Source organism: Priapulus caudatus, unplaced genomic scaffold, assembly GCF_000485595.1.
Source record: "Priapulus caudatus unplaced genomic scaffold, Priapulus_caudatus-5.0.1 Scaffold495, whole genome shotgun sequence".
Lineage (NCBI taxonomy): Eukaryota > Metazoa > Priapulida > Priapulimorpha > Priapulimorphida > Priapulidae > Priapulus > Priapulus caudatus.
In genome coordinates this window covers 100149-124416 of record NW_014577556.1, presented here as the reverse complement: position 1 = coordinate 124416, position 24268 = coordinate 100149, and the positions used below count along the sequence as shown (strand labels likewise).

At 41.9% G+C, this 24268-nt stretch overlaps 1 protein-coding gene across 1 annotated transcript; it reads left to right on the top strand.

Annotated features, from left to right (window-relative positions):
* The first annotated feature begins 103 nt into the window (after nt 1–103).
* Nucleotides 104–13421, top strand: LOC106811007. The gene is made up of 8 exons (XM_014814516.1): nt 104–137; nt 1082–1341; nt 1536–1730; nt 2099–2307; nt 2525–3384; nt 9859–10079; nt 11085–11279; nt 13415–13421. The coding sequence occupies exons 2-8, from the start codon at nt 1088–1090 to the stop codon at nt 13419–13421; spliced, it is 1941 nt and encodes a 646-aa protein (XP_014670002.1). The 5' UTR covers nt 104–137; nt 1082–1087.
* The last annotated feature ends 10847 nt before the right edge of the window (nt 13422–24268 follow it).

The following is a 24268-nucleotide window of genomic DNA, read 5'->3' as shown; positions in this document are numbered from 1 at the left end:
CTGGATTATTCCAGTTTCTCGCATGAGAAATAGGTCACCATATCGTATATAAGAGGCAGGCAGCTAGGAATCATCCTCACTGTCCACTGCTTGGGGAGGAAGAAGACAGAAACCGAAGCCTCATCTTTACAAATTTGGTAAGACGCTTTATCTTATACGCTTTCGACATTTGTATGCATTTTTCTATATGACTAAGCTCATATGTACAATCACAGCTGCACAGTTCCTGTGCATAATATCAGGAGTGTATCAATAATATTGATACACTCCTGATAATATGTGTGCGTTTGTGCGTACGAGTATGCATATGCGTGGCCGCGCGTATCTCTGTGTGCGCGCGCGTGTGTGTGTGTGTGGGTGCGCGCGCATGTGCGTGCGTGCGCGTGTGTATGTACTCTATGTGTGGTTGAATTGTACTATAACTCAAACTTCCCCGTTTGCTCATACTATAACTGATTACAGTTTCGTTTGTATAATGTCATTACATTGCCTACTTTGCAATATCCCAATATCTAAAACCTCTACGAGAAACGGTGGTTATCTTAATATATATATATTTATTTATTTATTTATTTATTTATATATACTGCACTGCACTCACGTGCGGACGCGCAGCAAACGTGAACTCATGTTACCTGTGCTAATGGTGTGGTTTCTTGCCACTATTTTGCTTGAAGGCACAAAGTTGTAACCGCATTCAGCAGCGCAACCTTGTGTATATGACCTAGAATTTCATTCATAAATTTTAGGCTTGCTTGCTATGTACTTTCAGGTGCCTGGCCGCGAATAGTAACCGCTATTTTGAAAATTAGAAAAGTTTTATTTAGTAGGTTTGTTGCGATCTAATGACAAGCGGGTACTTTTTTACTTTAGAAATTAGAACTTGAAAATTAATCGAATCGAGAATAGGAGTAGATTAATAGGGCTAACTCCTAATCGGAGGCTACGGCTCTGCTATCCGATGATTTTATTTTCGTATATCTGTATTTAAACGTACTGGCATACAGGACCTAACCAATTTTTGTTATACTATAGGTTATAGAAAATATATTGTTATTTTCACGTTTTGTAATTTTCACAGGGCATCATGCATCTGATTCTCCTAGCTACGCTGGTGCTAGCGGTCACCGCTGTGCCGCTCACGGACCGTGTGCGTTTCCAGCAGCACCAGAAGGTCTTTGATTATCAGGTACCGTTCTACAACGAAGGTCTTCAAGAGGGCCGCGATTCTCTCAAGGATAACATTATTCAGGGCATATTCGGTGGTAACCAGCAGGGGAGCCTAGAGGAGGGTGGCTATTCGCAGGACAACTTCCACTTCCAGAAGAAAGAGTTCGAAAGGTATGTATTAATTATTGAACTTTAATATTAATAAAACTGACAAGTAACTATTTTGGCTAATGACATTTTATGACGAAATGCAAGAAGGTACAATAGGAGACACAACGCAACTATGCGCACACAAGCGCATTCTAACGATGTAGTCGATCTTGGGCATTTATACGTATTTAGATATGTATCTTAAATTATTGCAGGTATCTCAATGGAAGAGATTTCGAGAGACTGAGAGATAGCCACGTTTTAGGACGTTTCTTCTCAAGTGATTCTCTGCAAAAGTATTATCCCTCTGAGAACTTCGTTCAGTTTTTCCGTGATCCCAACTTTGTGAGAAGCTACGACTTCCAAAGCGAATACTTCGTCGACTATGTCACAAGCCCTGAGCTGAGAAAGCAAGTATAATTTTATTAATTTGCCGGTATCTTTTCTTCCTCCCCCTTCTCTCTCTCTCACTCACACACACGCACGAACGCACGCACGCACGCACGCACGCACGCACGCACGCACACACACACACACACACACACACACATACACACACACACACGCGCGCGCGCGCGGATCCAGGATTTAAAGAAAAGGGGTGCGCCTTGCGAGTAATGTGTCTGTGAAGCCCGTGGCGGTAGAATCCTGTAGCCCTTCCCTAGGAATTTAAAAAAATCATCGTCCTGTACGTATTGATCAAAGCAGTTGGTAATTCTGCCTCCCTCCGTGTGTTAGCTGAGCCATTGCCTTACTTATTTTTGAAATGTGTCTATAGGTATGTCGAACTACCGGAATTCCAGGAATTCCTGCAACACCCTCTGTTCAGACATTACTACACGAGTGACTACTTCTGGCAGCACGTAGGAAATAGCCACTTTAACGAGCACTACCAAGACCATGAGCTCAGACAATACTTCCAGGACTTCTTCAACCAAGTGTTGCCCGTTCTCAACCTGCAGGGAGGAGACTTTGTCCAACGCGACTGTACGTTTACACATTTTTCTTTTACAATATGCAACCGAGTGTGTTTCCATTGTTCTCAACAACTTTAATAATGACTTTCTGTTACGGAGATTAGCGAATTTGTCTTGAATCCGTTAACGAGTATTATTACGCGTATTATCACCACGCACAGAAAGCTAACTCAAAGCAACTTCGAAACAACAGCGATGAGTTTATTGTACCCGAATTAATTTTTCAGCCGTCAGTGAACATCACGAGCAGTACCTTCGCTACTTCATCTTGTACGTTCTGCACGACCCATATTTCTACTACCACGTGCACCATTACGGCCGCCAGCACCCTGTTTACCAACAGTACTTCGAGAACGTTGACCACCTTGACGAAGTCTTCCAATGGTTCCACGACCATGTTGGAACACCGAGCGTTGGCTATTCAGAAGTTCAGGAAAGGAATCAACTAGTTGACCAGCAGAGAGGATACGAATATAATACCGACACGTACGGAGATGACTCTACCCAGGGCAAGGGTGACTACTTCCAGAACTCCTATGGCCAGGACACTATCAACACCCAGGAAGAGTCAGGCCGCCTATACATCTCTCCAGTTGTCAGGAGGTACCTCCAGACACACCCCTACCTGAGGAGTTACATCCTAAAGGGATACTTGCCATCTCATATTAGGAGTCAGATCTTCTCGGATCTCCAAGGCAAGGTTAGACCATACCTACTGCAGGTATTCCGTAACAGCTACCTGCCCCAGCACGTGAGAGAGGTAATCCTTAGGACCGTGTACAACCAACGCCAGGGAGGAGAGCAGTACCAGCACGATAGCAACACCCCGGATTATGGATATAATACCGACACGTACGGAGATGGCTATACCCAGGGCAGGGACGACTACTTCAAGAACACCTATGACCAGGACACTATCAGCACCCAGGAAGAGTCAGGCCGCCTATACATCTCTCCAGTTGTCAGGAGGTACCTCCAGACACACTCCTACCTGAAGAGTTACATCTTGAAAGGATACTTGCCATCTCATATTAGGAGTCAGATCTTCTCGGATCTTCAAGGCAAGGTTAAACCATACCTACTCCAGGTATTCCGTAACAGCTACCTGCCCCAACACGTGAGAGAGGTGATTCTTAGGACCGTGTACAACCAACGCCAGGGAGGAGAGCAGTACCAGTACGATAGCAACACCCCTGATTATGATTATAATACGACACGTAAGGCAGATGACTTACCCAGGGCAGGGGCTTGACTCAACTTCCAGAAACACCTATGACCAGGACACTATCAACACCAGGAGAGTCAGGCCGCCTATACATCTCTCTCAGTTTCTCAGGAGGTACTCCAGACACACCCCTACCTGAGGAGTTACATCCTGAAGGGGATACTTACCAATCTCATATTGAAGGAATGCAGATTCTTCTTAGATCCTCCAAGCGCAAGGTTTAGACGCGATATCTATCTCCAGGTATTCCGTAACACAACACGTGAGAGAGGTGATTCTTAGGACCGTGTACAACCAACGCCAGGGAGGAGAGCAGTACCAGTACGATAGCAACACCCCTGATTATGGATATAATACCGACACGTACGGAGATGACTCTACCCAGGGCAGGGGTGACTACTTCCAGAACACCTATGACCAGGACACTATCAACACCCAGGAAGAGTCAGGCCGCCTATACATCTCTCAAGTTCTCAGGAGGTACCTCCAGACACACCCCTACCTGAGGAGTTACATCCTGAAGGGATACTTACCATCTCATATTAGGAATCAGATCTTCTCAGATCTCCAAGGCAAGGTTAGACCATATCTACTCCAGGTATTCCGTAACAGCTATCTGCCCCAACACGTGAGAGAGGTGATCCTTAGGACCGTGTACAACCAACGCCAGGGAGGAGAGCAGTACCAGTACGATAGCAACACCCCGTATTATGGATATAATACCGACACGTACGGAGATGGCTCTACCCAGGGCAGGAGTGACTACTTCCAGAACACCTATGACCAGAACACTATCAACACCCAGGAAGAGTTAGGCCGCTTCTATCTCTCTCCAGTTCTCAGGAGGTACCTCCAGACACACCCCTACCTGAGGAATTACATCCTGAAGGGATACTTGCCATCTCATATTAGGAATCAGATCTTCTCGGATCTCCAAGGCAAGGTTAGACCATACCTACTCCAGGTATTCCATAACAGCTACCTGCCACAGCACGTGAGAGAGGGGATCCTTAGGACCGTGTACAACCAACGCCAGGGAGGAGAGCAGTACCAGTACGATAACAACACCCAGTATTATGGATATAATACCGACAAGTACGGAGATGATTACAGCAACGACTATGGCCGGTATGGACAAGGAAATAACAATAATAATGTTCAAACCTATGGCCGTTACTACAAATATGATAACACGCGCAGGCAGTAGATCTACTATGCTAAGCCAGTTGGCATTACGTGCAGATTATACCGCGACTCTAGTTTTGACATAATGATTCCAAATGATTACGGCGTTATTAAATCATTACTTGCCGAGTGTTAGAAACCAAATTGTAACTAGCCTAGGTAAGTCAATACAGACCACAGTCATGGCCTGTTCCCATCTCTAAATGGTGGATTGTACTTCGTGACCAAAAATCATTAGAAAGGAGTTTAGGATGCTGTAATTAATTATTGACATTTAAGGAAGAATTTTCGACCTATTAGTCAATGCTGAAACGTAGTGTGATACCAACAACACTTGTTGGATCGATATAATTGAAACTAATAAGGATTGTAGGTAGAATCCGTATATTATAACTACTAAAGTTCTTCAACAAATATTGTAAGGCTAACAAAATGGATTTCTATAATATAAATAAAGTTTGATGCATGTAACACGCTCGTTATAGAATTATTGGAAATCAAGTTCATATTTATTTAATTCTACGAGATTGATAGTTAATTATTTAGACTGCTCTGAGAAAAAATCGGAGAAATGCAAGTATTGAGCAGTTAAAATATAAAATTTCTAAACATTAATTTCTAAATAATAAAATTTCTGAGTGAAACAGTACAAAACAGCGCTATACAACATGAAGGAAAAATATTACAAAAAAAAACAAGAAAAAAAACGTCAGTACATTCTGTACAATTAAAGTGATTAAGATATACTTTAACATCAATTCGACACTCATACGTACACCATTATAAACACATGTAGGCCCTATACATACACACTATTGTACACATATAATTACACCCCTGGCGCAGCCACTAGCCGGGGGTTCGGGGGTTCGGACGACCCCCCCCCCCGCGCGATCGGGAGTTCCGCTCAAATATATATAAAAATTCAACCCTAGAGGCTATAAAGCCAGCTCGAGCCAGCGAGCTGATAGACTGGTCCGCGCTCGACAGTTCCACTCGCGTTACACTGATGTCGCGTGGAACTGTCGAGCGCGGACCAGTCTACTACAAAGATGCGACGGAACGTCTAGGTTTTTCATCTATATTTTTCTTCAATAACATCGTACTTCAATTCACAGGTGCCTTTCTGTTCATAGAAACATTTATATATATCATTGTGCTCATTTGGAATATTGTTCAATGTTGTGTTAATGCAGAAAGTAAAAAAGCACGACTGTTGACATTTTTCACGTACTTCTCAATGGCGCGCCGAGGCAATGTCATACCGCTTGCACTTTTACCTCAATATGGCGGCGGGACTTTCCGATCTGGCTTATCCCAAATACCGGTGGTGGTTAGACAAATTAACAAAATTAGCAACTATGAAAAGTTTCGTCGATCCTCATTATCGATTGCTTCGCAGCACACATTCATTCGCGGTGCAGTAGCCATACTATTATTTTACTGGGTGGATATAAACATGTACGTACACAAGTCCAGTTCGGGTGACAAATTCTGCATAATTAATTAAAGCAAAGGTCAACAGATCGCAGACATTAACGAACAAACCATACGAGGCCTGTGTGGGACACATTGTCACAATGTAGCAATTAATCCTCGAAATGGTCCGATTACGAGACTCCGCACAAACATGAGTGTCAGAAGCAAGAGTTTTTACACTGCCAGATTAGTAGGTCCTACAAAATATAGTCCTGTAACACCCCTAATTGTCTACGCTTCTAATATCACATTGAAAACTAGTTCCCAGAAACTCATTAAGACTCATGAATTACATGATAATTATCCAGTACACGTACATATGTATTATTCCCGCAGTATTGTAAGAATAAAGTGAGAAATAATTAATTTAGCATTGTGTAAAGTTTTTTTATTTCTATAAAATTAACCGTTTCAACCCGGGTCAAAGTGACAGTCACTAGATTAGTTTAAATCTTTGATTTAAACTTTTACAAATCAATGACAGCTAAATTGAGATTTAGAGATTTAAACTGATTTTTCTCGTGGAATCGGGTCCAGACGTCGGTTTTGTGGCGAGAAGTTACTCAAAAAACATTAGTTCATGCCTAAAAATACTATTTCAAAGTGCTGGAAACCATATAAAATCTTTGGGGGAGGCCTCCCAGTCCCCTAGTATATAGCTGCTAACGGCGCTAGCGCGCTGGCATTTCCTATGTTTCGATAGTATAAAGTTCCACTGCTGTGGTAATATGAACCCCCCCCCCCAACAAACACACGCACTTTTTAGCTGGCTACGCCCCTGCACACACACACAGGCACACACACACACACCACACAACCACACACACACAAAAACACACACCACACACATCACACACACATACCCACGTCCGGCCACCCACCCAACACACACGCACGCACGCACACACACACACACACACACACACACACACACACACACACACACACACACACACACACACACACACACACACACACACACACACACACACACACACACACACACACACACACACACACACACACACACACACACACACACACACACACACACACACACACACACATGAACATCAAGTGCATTTTTCATAATGACGACTGACAGCTGTCAAAGGAAAAGATTAACGTCGTTATGAATATAATTCTCCAGGCTGAAAACAGGATCGAATTTCAAAATCAGTAAGAACTTTGAGTTACCGAAGAATGTCGTCAAAATATTATTAGGATTAACATTTTCCACAATTATAGTATCTATCGATGGATTTTGTCATAGAAGTTAATAAAATTCTATAAATTTATATAATGAAAAAGGAAAAGATTAAATATCCTACTAATGCAAATTGCTAATTAATGAAATTTAAAATTACAAATAATGATCATCTATATTATATAATAAACGATCCTACATTATATGATTTTCAGTTATCGCCGGGATTAGATCACCAGATTAGTACCATAGGTTCATATTCCGTTTCATAGGTCCGTGACTACCGTATAGTATACCAAATTACCAATCATAAGTTATTAGGCAGGGCTCCATAATAAAAATTACGATAATTTCTTGGGACAGCGCCTGATCGAAATCAAACTTTATAATGACGCCTTCATCGTGCAAACTCTGTGTAAATAAAAAAGCGTTTTTCAAAGTCTATATATAAGGAATTAGCCTGCGAACAGCCTGGTTGTCGTAACAGGACCCTGGGAAGGACCCTGGAAATCGTATATCTGGGTCGTTTCCGCCGCAGAAACTTATTCGGCAGCAGCCTCGCCACCAAGGACAAGGAGCTGGGACCGATAGCCACAACTGAAGCAGTGCATCATTGAAATAAAAAAAAACAGGCATGCACGCACGTACGGACGCGCGCGCACACACACAAACACACACACACACACACACACACACACACACACACACGCGCGCGCGCGCGCGCACACACACACACATACACACGAATACTAATACAGACAACAGGCAGATATGCAAGCATTTTTTAAATGACAAATCGTAGGTGTCAAAAGGAAAGAATGAAATAAATTCGTATAGCATTCTGCCGAGTGAAAACGTGTTTGCGATTCAAAATCAAAAAGAACTTTGATCGCTGAATGTCATCAAAATAGGAATCGATTTAAAATTTCCAAATAAAGTGAATAAAGTAATAACCGCAAAGGTTAATGCACATCTACATTGATAATAAATAAGTTTCCCGATTAATGACAGTTATGTCATTCGTGTCAGACTGCTAGACATGTACTCCCTTCGAATATTCATCGTCATGATTAGGTCGCCATTCTTTATTTTCTGCAAACATAACACCAAAGCAACTTTATAGTATTCAATCCCAGTTAACATCATTGGCGTCCGCAAATTAAAATCACCTCCAGACTAAATATATACAGGCGTCTTGCTCGAACGTCATTTAAATACACTTTATATTAGCATCAGCATCGTGCGATCTCTCTATCGCAGGGCTTACATAACACCACAAAGTCTACATATAGAAAATATACCCGGCGTAGACCCTTCCTTAATTATACGTCCCTAGGAAGGTGGGAACATAATTGACTGGCAGGTTCCAGCTAGGTTTGATGACAATCGAGCCATATCCGCCGCAGGAATCTTTTTGTGATGTCAATAGCCTTTGCCATCAAGGACAAGGAGCAAGGACGGGTACCAATAAGCACTAACACTAACATCGAATCGAAAAAACACGCACTCCTAATCAGGAGCTTTCCCGTTTATTATCTCACCCCTGGGCACTAGCTGACACGGTTAAGCAGGTCGTTGGATAGTATATAAGGAACATGATCTGATAGAATCGTTACTGTTGTCTGCTTGAAGGAGTCACTTGTTAATACCAAGGAAGCAGAGGTCCCGAGTGTTGCGTACACACACGTGAGTATGGCAATTTTACTTGGGAATTTTGTTACGATGCTGAGTCAAATTATTAGCGGGATATTGTTTTCACACGCATTGAGTGCAATTTTTGTTAACAAACCAACTTTAACTCTTCTAGTTCGATCAAAGTGACGTATATAATAGCATAAACTCATGTATTCCTTGTAAATAGGATTATTTAATGTATATTCGTAAATGCTGCTACTCAAATATAAGAAGATTGGAAACATAATATATGTTCGTTTTTCTCTGGGGCGATTGTTCGTATAAAACTAATGCGTGAAGAAATGTTTGCATTATCTTAACTGCTCATGGATACATATGTCGTCATATGTCTAATTATTGTAATCAATCAACTATTATTGGTAAAGTCGCAGACAGCCGACTTGGTTGCTTTTGCTCTATCATGGTCTCTTCTCACAGTTTTCACGTTTTTTTATTATCGAAATTTACATTGAGAGTTTGCTTTGAAATATTCGTGCGCACATGCAAATAGCGGTACTTGAGTGCCACGTCAATAGTCCGTTAACGTATGCGTGACGCGGTCACTACAATGACAAAGATTGAACACCTTCGTTTGTTCGGATACTATGCATTTAATCACCTACATTTCGCTAGTGCTAGCAGTCACCGCTGTGCAAGGCAACGAACCGTGTGTGGAATAATGTCCTGTTGCTCTTTATGGCATTTATTCTGTAGAAGAGTGTTGAGTTGTTCACATATATTATAATTTATTTTAAATTTAATATGATTTTAAGATGTCTTAAACTTTGCAGGGCATCATGCATCTGATTCTCCTAGCTACGCTGGTTGTAGCGGTCACCGCTGTGCCGCTCACGGACCGTGTGCGCTGGCGACAACACCATAACGTCTACGACTACGATATGCCGATATTGGACCCAGAGCCGCAGTACACTATCGACGATGACACCACTGACCTGATGAGTAAGACGCAGGACATGAACAGATTTCATTACGATGATACGGAGTTCAAAAAGTAAGTATGATTCAATGCATATAAGACATGCGTCTAAACAGAGGAATTGCTCCGACTTGTGATTGGAGGATAAAAATAGAATTCGCGACGTTTCGTTCTCATTTTGGCATTTAGCCTATGACTCGAGTATGAGCGATACCGCGTGTACATATTTGCTAATTAATTAAGCTAATCGCCCTTCTTTAAACCAAAGAGCTTATAATGATCATTATAAGCTTTTTGATTGAACTCAAGACTCACAGGGATCATAGCTAAGACATGTGTCTATAATAGCTAGAATTTAAAGCAATGTAACTCAAATCGTTCGCGCCATATGATAGTTAGTAGTTAGTACACTTTTCTACGGGCCATAGCCGCGCGTATATTAGCCTATGAGCGATACCGCGCGTGCTTAATTGCTAACTAATTAGACTAATCGCGCTTCAATAGACTCAAAATTAACGGAGATTGAGGCTAACACATGTGTCTATAATAGCTAGAATTTATAGAAATGTAACTCAAATCGTTCGCGCCATATGACAGTTAGACCACTTTCCTACCGGTCATAGCATAATAGCGTATGCGGCGGGTATGCAAAATGGAACGTGACGTCACTAATTCTTTTTTTTATCCTCCAATCACAGGTCGGAGCAATTCCTCTGTTTAGACGCATGTAATTATTATAAGCTCTTGATAAGTTGCATTGACATATGCAACGACATGCAGAAATTCTATGTACTTTATTTATTCACTCCAGGGCCTAGCTTAATTCACTATTACTACAGTTGGTTTCATTTAAGGTTAAAGATTCAAGATGTTTTCATAAATACGACAAAAATCCATTAAGTCCATTAGGAACTTGATCAATGAGGATCAACTTAGGATCAATGAGAATTCTCAGATAGCACTACTTTAGTTTCTAGTTCATTCCGCTTAGGCAATAGTTTTTAGTTTATTCTGCTCTTAGACAATTAAAATTAGACGATTAAATCTGTTAATCTCATTCAATAGAATCACTCCTCGCAGATTCCTACAAAGTAAAGAATTCACGAATCTCATCCAAAGCGACGTGCTGAAGCGATTCTTTACGTGGAATCCCATTATGGAGTACCTTACCTCTACGGAGCTCGTTCAATTTCTCCAGCACCCTGACTTTGTCCGCGACTACCAGTTCCAGAGCAACTACTTTGTGGATTACATCACCAGTCCGGAGCTTAGGCGGTAATAGTCTTTGTTACAGAAGGGTGTGGGTGTGTGTGTGTGTGTGTGTGTGTGTGTGTGTGTGTGTGTGTGTCGTGGTCGTGCGTGCGTGCGTGTGTGCGTCGTCGTGGCGTGTGTGTGTGTGTGTGTGTGTGTGTGTGTGTGTGTGTGTGTGTGTTGTTATGTCTGATGTTGTGTGGCGTCGGTGTGTGCGTGCGCGCGGTGTTGTAGGTAGCGCGTGTGTGAGAGCGATGTCTTTAGCCGATGTTATGTGCGTGTCGTATTGTGGGCTGCGTATGTGGCGTTGCCGCGTTAGCGTGCATGCGGTCGTGCTGTGTAGTCGTGTGTGTGTGCGCTGTTGTTGAGTTGCACTGTAGCGTATGTGTGTGTGGTGTATGGTGTGTTGTGCTGTGTGTGTGTGTTGTGTGTTGGTGTGTAAGTGTGTTGTGTGTGTTGTTGCTTTGTGTGGCAGGAGTACGTAATACATGTTTTGTCATCTATGTGGGTGCGAGATGATTCTCGTGTGTGTGTGGTCGTAGATGTGATGTTGTGCTGTTGTGTATGTATGTCGTCTCGTGTGTGTGGGTGCTAGTGTAGTTGCGTGTGATCTGCACACATATGATTGTGACATGTGTCTGTGTGTGTGCGTTTAGTTGACTGCGTGTGTCGTGCTGTTTGCGAGTTCGATGATGTGGTGTGTGGTGTGTGTGTGTGTGTCAGATGTGTGTTTAATTCCACTAAGATGTAACTCCTAGGCCTATGTTGAATGAGTGCGTAGCGACCCAACAACTATTAAGCAAGTCGGTATACATGCAAATTCGCCTATTCAATAATCAAGAAACATCTACTGCTAAACTATATGTGACGGAGTAGCTATCAACTTTTTTTAGTCATATGCTAACTAGAAACTAGATTGTTTAGAATTCATAACACTAATTGGCATGTTAGTATCAGAAACGGATACCTAACATGAGTTGTTCAGTGTTTGTAGAGAAACAATATGCCGTTAAAAAATGAACCAGTATTTCCTTATACCGTATTTCGACAGCAAACGATTAATTTCGTTTAATGGAATAATTGTATACTGGGTCATGCATAGAAATATCTAATATTCAAACATGTGCATACATAATATGTAAGCAATATTGCCCAGTAATTTTATAATATATTAATTATGCTTCGTACATTGCGAGAAAAAGAAGAATTTTCCCTGTCTATACTCCATGCAGCAAGCAGTCTAATCACCAACATGAATGTTTACGCGTGCCGCTCACGGTCTTGTATATATGGGTTTTGCAAACTCGAGAGACGTTTATATATCCCTTTTCTACTACATTATATGACATTAATGCTTACTGACTAATGTATGTGTCATTATATAATAATCGTTTTGTGCCGAGTGCTCAGCTAAACAGGCATGAATCGGCCTTTCTACAGGTACATAGCAGAACCACCTGAATCGAAGATTCGCTACGCCACCCCTTATTCAGAGCATTACTACACTACGTGACTTTTTCATGAATCACGTGGCAACAGGCACTTAACCAAATTTTGAGAACCAAAAACTGCAAAGAAATCTTCCAGGAGTTCACCTAAAATGAGAGAGACTGAATGTGTCCGTGTAAGTGTCTCGTAAACTTATTTTTTCTTAATATATATATATATAATATAGTATATATAATATAAATATATATATATATATATATATTATATATATTTATTTATATGATGATATTTTGATACATTGACAGAATACAACAAGCAGTGCACGCCATATTGTATTATGCTTAAAGAAGCTCCTTTCGGGTCATAAGCCTCTTAGAAAAAAAGCTTAAGCGAATGAGAACATACCAAAGTCTCATATATTTTATCATAAGCTATGTCGTTGTACTTTCTTAATTTCCGCTAGAACCCCTAGCAACATGAAATCGTGCTATCTTATAAAGTATTCGTGTTACCACTAATGCGGTAATTACCACCACAATGAGTTCAAAGTAAAACCTCTCAATAGGTACTACTACCATCAACAACCGTTCCTAGGGCGCTAATTGTTCAGTATCTAAAGAACGAAATCGCTGTGTGTAAATTTAGACATACGTGCATGCGATAGAATGTCAATTTAGATTTCTAATTATATTGTTTTTTGTATCTTCCAGCTGTTGACACCTCTAACAGTTACAAGAAGTACTTCATGTTGTACATTCTACACGATCCATACATGTACTACCACATGCACGAATTTGGAAAGCAGCAGAAGATGTACCCGGAGACCTTCAAAATGTTTACTCATATAGATGAGGTCTTTAAGTGGTTCGGCGATCACGACCTTAGCATTAAAGTTACCACCAGCGACAAAGTTCTTCTTACATTCCAGCCGAGCCAGCAGCTATACAGAGGCGAGGAATCGGAAAGCGAGTACAAAACAAACACGGATAGGGGGTTATTTCACTTAAAGCAGTATTTAATCAGTCACCCTCAGTTGCTGAAATTCATCCACGGTGGTATTCTCCCTGAACATCTCAGATCAAAGCTCATTGAGGATCTTTCTGGAAAGGTGCCAAACGGACTCCTTACCATCTTCAGAATGGAAGTCATTCCTGTCAGCGTGAAGCGAATGATTCTAAATTTAGTATATGAAGATAAAATGGCCTCAACGCAAGAAGAAACTGGCTGGGATAATATGGACGATACATCATATGACAAGAATAAGTTTTACCTGCGAAATGTGTTGCAGCAGTGTTTCCAGTACAACCCAGAAATTGTAGAATATCTCGAGCGTGGTCGCTTGCCAACACAGATGAAGTACCAACTTATTCAATGTCTATCAGACAAGGTACCAGAGATGTGGCTCCAACTGATCAAGATGGGAATGATCCCACCGAAGATGGAGGAGATCCTTCGTCGCTCTGTATACAATCAGGGAGATTACATGAGCCAGGAAAACACTGATTTGGATACCAACATGGATACCAGGTATGAACAAGTCGAAATGTTTGTCCACCCAGTTCTGAAGCAGTACCTGTTGACTCATCCACAGATACTAAACTACATCGATAAAGGCTACATTCCATCACACATTAAAGATCAAGTTCTTAACACGCTCGTGGGCAAGATTCCAGAGAAACAGCTAAACATCTTTAAGATGAACGTTATTCCCAGTTACCTGAAGCACATGATTCTCCGTTCGCTATACGAGAAGGAGACCGAATTGCTCAACCCGGAGAAAACTGGATGGGATATGTCTGAGTGATCTATCACTATCAGCGAGGTGATGCAGTGTGTACAGGTTTAAACCCGCAGTTTTTGGAACACATCCAACGCGACGTCGCCTGCAACGCGATGAGCAGTACCAACTTATTCAATGTCTATAGACAAGCTACAGAGATGGTGAGTCCACTGATCAACATGGATGATTCACACCTAGTATGGCGGGAATGCTTCGTCGCTTCTGTATTCTCAGGGCAGTATTATATGAGCCAGAGAAACACGATTTGAGATACCACATGGATAACAGGTATAAAGAGGGTCGAGATGTGTTGTCCACCCAGTTCTGAAGCATAACCTGTTGCTCGATCACAGATACTAAATAATCGATAAAGGCCCTACATTCCATCACAATTAAGATCAAGTCTAACAGCTGTGGGCAAGTTGCCAGGAGGAAAGGCCTAACATCTTTAGATGAACTGTATTCCAGTTACCTGAAGCCACATGTTCCCGTTGCTCTATACGACGAGGATACGAATTGCTCAACCGAGACAAACTGGATATGTATGATCTGAGGATACTATTCAGCTATCAATCGGGAAAGCAACGTGTGTCGTTTAACCGGAGGTTGTGAAATCATTCCAAACGCCTGGTGCTGCCAACACAGGATGAAGTACAAACCTATTTCAATGTCTATCAGACAAGGGTACCAGAGATGTGCTCCAATCGGATCAAGATGGAATGATTCCACGAAGATGGAGATGATGTTCGTCGCTCTGTATACAATCAGGCGAATATACATTGAGACAGGAAACACAGATTGTGGAGTAACCCACATGCGTATACCAGGTATGACAGTCGAAATGTTTCTATGGCACCCAGTTCTGAAGCAGTACCTGGTTGGCCTCAATCCACAGGATACTAAATACTACATCGTGCAAAAAGGTCATTCCCACAATTAAAGATCAAGTTCTTAACACCTGCTCGTGGGCAAGATTCCCAGAAACAGCTAAACATCTTTAGATGAACGTTATTCTCCAGTTACTGAAAGCACATGATTCTCCGTTCGCTATACGAGAAGGAGACCGAATTGCTCAACCCGGAGAAAACTGGATAGGATATGTCTGAGGATACTATCACCTATCATCGGGTAAAGCAGTGTGTCCAGTTTAACCCGGAGGTTGTGGAATACATCCAACGCGGTCGCTTGCCAACACAGATGAAGTACAAACTTATTCAATGTCTATCAGACAAGGTACCAGAGATGTGGCTCCAACTGATCAAGATGGGGATGATTCCACCTAAGATGAAGGAGATGCTTCTGCGTTCTATGTACGAGGAAAGAATGAATGCCAAACAGAAAAACATTGATTGGGATACCTTTATGGATACGAGGCATGAACAGATCGAGAGGTTTGTCCATCCAGTTCTGAAGCAGTACCTGTTGACACATCCACAGATACTGAAGTACATTCAAGAGGTTACATCCATCGTATATTAGATACCATGTCCTTAGAACTCTCGTGGACAAGATTCCGGAGGAACAGCTAAACATCTTTAAGATGAACGTTATTCCCAGTTACCTGAAGCACATGATTCTCCGTTCGGTTATCGCAGGAAGGAGACCGAATTGCTCAACCCGGAGAAAACTGGATGGGATATGTCTGAAGATACTACCACCTATCAGCGGGTGATGCAGTGTGTACAGTTTAACCCGCAGGTTTTGGAACACATCCAACGCGGTCGCTTGCCAACGCAGATGAAGTACCAACTTATTCAATGTCTATCAGACAAGGTACCAGAGATGTGGCTCCAACTGATCAAGATGGGAATGATTCCACCGAAGATGGAGGAGATGCTTCGTCGTTCTGTATACAATCAGGGAGATTATATGAGCCAGGAAAACACCGATTTCGATACCAACGTGGATACCAGGTATAAAGAGGTCGAGATGTTTGTCCACCCAGTTCTGAAGCAGTACCTGTTGACTCATCCACAGATACTAAACTACATCAAGCATGGTATTGTTCCAGAAAAGGTCAGACTAGAGCTTATCCAGCAACTCGATGGCAAGGTTCCAGATGAGTGGCTGAAAGTGTTCTCCATGAGATACATTCCTCTAAGCATGAAGAAAATCATCATTAAATCTTTCGATACGCAGGGAATGTAATGATTACGAGACCGCCTGCAAGAATTGGCTGAATTTGACCCCTACGTTGTCTTGGGTAATGAACAGGAATTAATTAGTTAGAACGCGATTAAACGCAGTCACTAGAGTAGATGAAATTCGCTAGCAGAGTATAATATGCAATGAATGTAGATATTGGCCCAAGGTCAATTTTGTTCTTAGAGTAACAAAATAATTAAAACCGGTTTTGCATTCGCAGTTATGTATACATATGCATATATCTGCGGTTCGCCAGACGAAACTAGCGGTAGGAAACATGGCCTGTACAATTACGTGACGAGACTGTCGTTGTTTAAAAATAACTGATCAATTGTTATACGAAATCGAGCAAGTTTTATTTTCACAATATAGACTTTTTAATATCGTGAGCAATAATAAGTTGTTGTTTTCTGTATTATTGTCGCATTTCAACGAAGTCAATTGCATGAAATCAGATGGCACTGGATAATTATTTCGTAATTTTTGCTCTCATCAAACACATCTTCATTTACACATGTATGCATGCGCATTATTTATATATTAATGCCTGCTGTTGGGGGCACTATGCTCTCATAGTGTTGCTGAGGGAAGGAATAGTGCCCGAGCGGTAGCGAGGGCACTATTCCTTCCCAAAGCAACACTATGAGAGCATAGTGCCCCCAACAGCAGGCATTAATGTTTTTAGTGCATCACATGACTATGCAATCTACTTTTCATGCGTATATACCGTCTTTATACTCCCTAATTTGCCGGTGCATTCGATGTAACAAAACGTTCGACACAAACACAACCGCCGTTCGAAATTACTCTTGCGTGGCGCCCAGACGCAGGAGATTCGTGACGTAAACACAATGCGTTATAATAACAATGCGTCGCGCAAGCGATAGTGCCCGCTCAGGCGGGCACTATCGCTTCATAGTGCCTGCTGCGTTATCCAATGAGATTGCAGCGATTTATCACGTCATGCACTAAAAGCTGTTATTTAACATGACTCGTTAACGAGATACAACGAGGATGTCATCGACAATGTTATAGGGTGTCAAACTTTGACTATAATGCCGTCACTCCCACTACTTATATAAAGGCTCTTACTAGAATCCAACAATCATAATTATATACCGTCTAATAATGCTCATCAAAATCCCTGCTCGACTGTGAAATTGCAGTCTAAACCCATTGTAAGAGATAGAATGAAATAATAAAAAGAATAAAAGTAATTAGCGCTAGTAGACTGGTTACAAAATATCAAACTCACAAATTATTGAAAATTTCCCGAGGCATTTATGGATAATTTATTTATTCATGTTTTTGCACCCTTTATGCGAAGAACGTGACCCAATGGCAAAAACTGAAATGTCGGGGTTTCTTTCTAAACTTTCATATCACTGCTAAACATTTGTTTCGCCTTCTACTTTGCCTGGTACGCGCACGAACGTGTCAACTGCCATCACATAGGATAAAATCTATCTATCTATCTATCTATCTATCTATCTATCTATCATCTATCCATTCATCTATCTATCCGTCCGTCCGTCCATTTACCAAACTACTTTTCCAGAAAAGACCTTAAGAATCGGTCTAGTTTAATATGCAAAAAAAAACACAATGTTATTTGCAAAACATTTACTGGTATAGCGATTTTGTTGTAATTCTAATTAGTAATAGTAATATGAAGCAATATAGAAATAGTAGAAGCATTTGAACGCATTCAGAAACATTCATGAGTGTAGCTTTGTATTACAAAATTTATTATTTACCGGGAGATATGAACTCGTCTATGTTGTATTGTCCGAAAGCCCGCAAACAACAAAATATATACATACTCGACGATACATGTATTAACTAACATATACAATGCCGTGAATCAAGCAATATAGGGAAGATTTTGGCGTTCAGCGATATTTTATTACGAATATGGGAAACTAGGTCTATGTTCTCTAAATGGGTTACAATCACAATCCATAAGCAAATAGGAGCAACATCGTGAAATGTCATGATGTGTAATTGCACAGTTTTTATAGACAAACAGCAAACACCTGTTCTCTTCCGGAATGTTGTGGTCCGTCATGCTTAGTTGCTCTGGCCCAGCTATAACCTACACTATTCATCCCTATAACGGATCGGCGCAAACTACGAGTAATCGCTTCAGTAAGTGTTTTTGCGGCTCTATTCCATATAACGACTATGGCTGCATATCATCATTGCATGACGTATCTTTAGCAGTTTGGAACGCATCACTGCGCACTCCTTATCGTAAAACCAGTTGATATACTCGGCATTTGTGAAGTTTCATTGCTGCTCAAGTCAGGTAAAATGGCACTACGTCGTCCGATCTGTTCGTACGTTGCTATACTGCTCTCGGTATGTAATTTATAGTCTTTCATTTTTTTGGTGGTGGGCGGTGAACGGTACCGTTTAGCCGTCGGTACTCTGAACATTATGCACAGCATTGATATATATATATATATATAAGCAAGGATATTTTAGGTAATAAGTATAGAAAAAGTCTAATATAACATGAAAATAATACAAATATGCGATAATCGCAATTAAATAAGTTACGAATACGTGCACGGTATCGGTTATAGAGAGATATCATGAAATGTGTAAGCCTATTTCGCATATGGGTATAAAATTAGTATGTTCAACCTAGGAACTAGCAAGAGGGGTATATATAGGCCTTTGGCTTACGTTAGCAGATGAATAACCCACGCGTCTCGAAATGTCACTTGCTTAAATTTTATATATTCAATAGTTGAAATATATAGTTAAAATCTATAAGCTTTTTATAAGCATGTGCGAGTACTGTTAACGCAAAATCTTGTCCTGACCTCTAACTAGATGGTAGTTTCTCAAGTTTATTATAATGATTAAAACGCAACTCTGGATATTTGGCAATTTTTGTCGTTTAGTTACAACAATGCAGGTTGCCGGCATCCTGCACGTCAGATATCTTCAAGCGGAAAAGTAACAGAGGAACTCTTATTATGATTGATGCTTGAGACTGATAGAAGACAAACAAGAACACTTAACTATAGCTTGATAGCTTTTATTTTGCACATAACAGGCACAGATTTCGGTATAATTATTACCGATACCTGTAACTAAAACATTAAGTATTTAAGATGAGAGAAACTGGAGCAATGGCTATCGCGTGATAGCTTTTATTTCGTTGAAAACAAACCATATTTTGTATTCCTTAATTAATACCTATAATTGTATTGATATAAACCAAACACGCCTACGCTGCCAGCTCTTATCTCTTTATTTAACTACTTTTGACCGAATATCAATTAGAGACAGAATCGAACGCATACCTACCAGCACGTAACATTGTGTAATTACAGATTTGCATCGCGCTAGCTGTGCCGTCGAGCGAACGCGCGAGGCAGATACGAGTCGGACATACGATGAATGTCGACAACCACCACGCACCAAGACAAACAGGTGGCCAGAATTTCGGCAGCTATTCGGGTATCCAGCATGCACGCACACACGAAGCGAGAATTCACCGACCCAGCGGCAGAGCGTACTTCGGCAGTGGACCTTATAAGGACAGTGAGGACGGCGAACGTGACTCGGTGAATGGGCGAGGAGAGCCTGCGAAAAGAAAGTCACTCGCTCCTAATCTGAAAGCACATCACTATAGTAATTCAAATCGGCCCCTGACCCGCGGGAACCTTGACGACGATCTCAGTTTTACTTTCAAGTGGAACGATGACCTGAAGATGCCGAAGAGTCAGCCTGCTCCCGAAGCCACTGGGAAGCCGTATAATTACGGCAACCGTTGGTATGGTGATGGAATGGTGGAGTACCGTCACTTGCCCGGCCAACACGATGAAAAATCCGAAGCCAACATTAAAGATACCGTAGTGTATAGAGATGGAGAGAGATATACGGAGAGAGATAATGCAGATGATAGCAGATGGGTGGAACAGAGACGCCGTGCTGCCAACCAACCGCTTCACTCTATGCTACGCAGACAACATGGCCGCCAAACCACGACACCACCGCGCTATAGCAGAGACTATGATCATCGTCCATCACGTACCAGTGAGGTTTATGTGCCCGAGTTAGCAGGCCTTCTGAAGGCAGAGTATAGGCCCCGCGATACTAGACTTCGTCCGGCAGGTAATGGAAATCCTAACCTTTATATGAATGAACGGAAGAATGAGCGCGGAATTGTAGATTCGATAGCGCACTATCCACATCGCAGCGTTGGCAATAGGCACCAAGGAGCTGGCGCTTACTCCGGGACACCGCCGCCCATTAATTATCCGGTTCTCTCTGAGAATGCTGCGCCAGCTGAAAACGATCGCGATAGGAGGCTGCTGAAAGATGGTTACGGCTCCGTCGAAAGTTTCACGAAGACAATCCAAGAAACAATGATACGCAGTGATAACGAAACCCCATCTGGCTCTGCCCCCTATAAGATAGACAGAGAGGTTTCCAGCTACGAAGTAAATAACAACGGGAGAGACGCAATTAAAACGCGTGATGCTGCTGCGATCGGAAATAGACGCGCGGGCCTGAGAGGTCCGCCTGTTGAAACCCAATCACGTGATCGCGCGGGTTATTATCGTAATCCTGCTAGAGTACTATCGGGTGATGATCGCAGATATAAGGGCAGCAGTTTTGGTGATCAGCAAATTACACAGAGGGGACACACACCACACAGTTACAGTAACTACGATGACCCTCTGTTCAAAGCAGCAAACGGAAACCAGCGTCAGCAGCTCCGTTATGACGGTTCTACGCACTGGGGTTTGGTAGATAGAAATCACGATGACGATGTATTAACTGACACTGCATTACATATTTACGCCGATAGCCCTCTTCCTAGACCCGCTTTAGGCATCGAATCCCCTCCCAGTGTACGTGAATATGCAACTGTACGCTATGACGGGAGAACAACGCCCGTATACGCAGCCGCGCAGACCGGATTTAGTATGAAGTTATCCAATAATAGTTACAATGGCGGCCGTGCAAGTCCTGTTGCTGACACACGCAGGCGACACGGAATGAACCAGCAGCTATTGTCTAGTAGCAATCGATTTATTGGTTTAACACCTGATGGCGGGGAAATACGTCACGGTGCCAACAATGACAATAACATTGGCTCAGCAGGCCAAACCCATTACGATGTCAATCGGCAGGTGAATGCTATACCCGGCTATTACAAAGACGTACCAGCCACTATCAGTCCATATCTTCATGTTGTCAGTAGCCCTTCTTCAGACGGAAAGAGAGAACATAGGAGATACGATTACGATAGTAGAGTGACACCAGATATAGAAGCCCGATATAGATACACTGCGCGTGATGGACCGCAGGACCCTTTTCAATCTCAGATTATTGCCGGAGATGATAATATTTTTACTGTAGGCAACTTCGATCTAAGGGCATTCTTACCAAAGGTTATGGAGTCTTTAAACTATGGCAGTTTTGAACGCACTGCGCCTTATTCGAGCATAATGCGACCAGTGGACCGATCGCGTGACAATTTCGATAACAGCGGTAGGGAGAGTCAATTACGCGGTCGTTCAACAACTGCTGCACATCGTGGAAAAATGAATGGCGTCCGCTCAAATCCGCACAGCTTATACCTAGGCACAGGTATCGCAGGTTCACGTAGCGGCAATGACCTTAACTACAGCGGTACCCTGAAATTGACTGAGCTAGGCTCTGGAGTCGACATTGCCCCTAATCACAGGAACAGTCAACGAATCATAGCAGATGTCAATCCGGCTGCGTCCCCGCGATACGATCAACGAATTATCGTAACGCGTACGTCTGATTTTTCTACTAGTACGCAGCCAACGGTCTTCTACAATGTGGAGCCAAGCACTACTCTGGCAGAGGTTTCAGCCCTCAGATCACCTTTTACAGCTGTGGAATGGCCCCCATCTAGTTGGTCAAACCAACCAATCGTCCGTCTCGATATACCTCTACATAAGCAAACATCAGGCAACTCTGCTAGCAATAACTCGCCTCCTGGAGCTACTGCTGAAAGGGAATCTAATATCGTAAATATCCCAACTCTTTTCCTCAACGACCCACCCAATGATCAACCTCCTCACGTCACAGAGAACGTTCCGGCTGCCACGACGAAGTCATACCCTGTGACCAAAGCGGTGCTGAAAGCTACGACCGAGCTGGTCCATGGCACCGTGTCTTCCAGCGACGTTCGTCGGTACATGCTCACACCACTGAAGACGAGCAATCTAGTCGTGGCCAGTCCTACGCCTGCTTCTCATAATCTTCCAGTGGTGCGGTTCTTCACAGCACACGCTAGAAACTCCAGCAAATCTACGGCCGTAAATGATCAGGTCACTCCGCCCTACCAAACAACCTCGTATGGGCCCTCATTAACGCAGACAACATCTGCCAGATTACCAATCATCACTGCGATGAAATCGATCACCATTCGTGATCCCGGAAGTGACAAAAATGCCGACGATGCGGGCGCTGACACGACACCTTTAACAACGACGCCCATTGCGCCTTATGGCGGCTGGAACGCGAAAGTGAAGGAAGCTGAACTGGACGATTACTGTCCTGTGTGCCGATGAACGCCAACGAAGTGAAGCGCGTAAAATATTTACTTCATCAAGTAGACTCTCGCTTATTTTATAAAGAGGCCACATATTGTAGTAGTAAGAATCGATATGTTTAGAGCTACTAATAATTATACTCAACATACAGGTACTATTAAAAAGTGTTTGCATTTCATTTTCATATCATAGATTGAAATAAATTGATCGGATATTTAGTTGATAACGTACCAGTTTACAATTTTCATATGATGTTTAAACGCTATTGAAATTACATTTTATTTTCCGTAAACATCGCATTTGTATTTGCACATGTTATCGTCAACCGTGTATTGTATATACTGCTAATTAATATGACCGTGTTAAACAATATCCTATTTTCTGTGTTTATTTTATATATTGAAGAATGCCAACGCAAGCAAATATGTTAATACATTCATATTTTTTTAAATACAAGCATTAATCAACGTTAAGCCCATTACATCAGCATGACCCAGAAAGTTAACAATAGAAGGAATACGTCCAGATTTAACAAATCACATACGGACCACATCAAAAAAAGTTAACATTCATTTAAAGTTTGCGACAAAATTTGTCCGATTTAGTAGTATAAATATATAAGCTTTCCATTGCTGCACGATAAATTGTAGTGAGTAATGATGGAATTGAGTAGTGATTATAAGACATTCATTATAACTCATCATTTCATTCATTTATAAGTCAACGACCGGTAAAAAGATTGCTGAAACAAAATGTGGCTAACAGATCTGCAAAAGTAGCTGAATAGTAGCAACTGGTAGGCCGGCCACCCCACCTCAACCACGGATTTCAACGCGAAGAATGTTAGTGTTTATAGTATTATTCACGTAGTTAAAGGGACAGTAGCCTCTAGGATTTTACTGCATACAACTGTACTTACTGTATAACAAATCGTCTATACCCACATGTATTTGTCACCAGATACTTAATTAATTATTTACACATCAACGCTACGAAATTTGAACGGCGCCATGACACCCGCGACCGTGCTGCCACCCTGAAAAAGTTGCGTATTTGCAGTTTTATTTTACAGGTAAATGACCGAG

Coding starts and splice junctions, on each gene's coding strand:
- LOC106811007 (XM_014814516.1), top strand. CDS start 1,088: ATGCATCTGATTCTCCTAGCTACGCTGGTGCTAGCGGTCACCGCTGTG. Junction 2,308..2,524: donor AGACTTTGTCCAACGCGACT/GTACGTTTACAC, acceptor TTAATTTTTCAG/CCGTCAGTGAACATCACGAG. Junction 10,080..11,084: donor GATGATACGGAGTTCAAAAA/GTAAGTATGATT, acceptor CACTCCTCGCAG/ATTCCTACAAAGTAAAGAAT.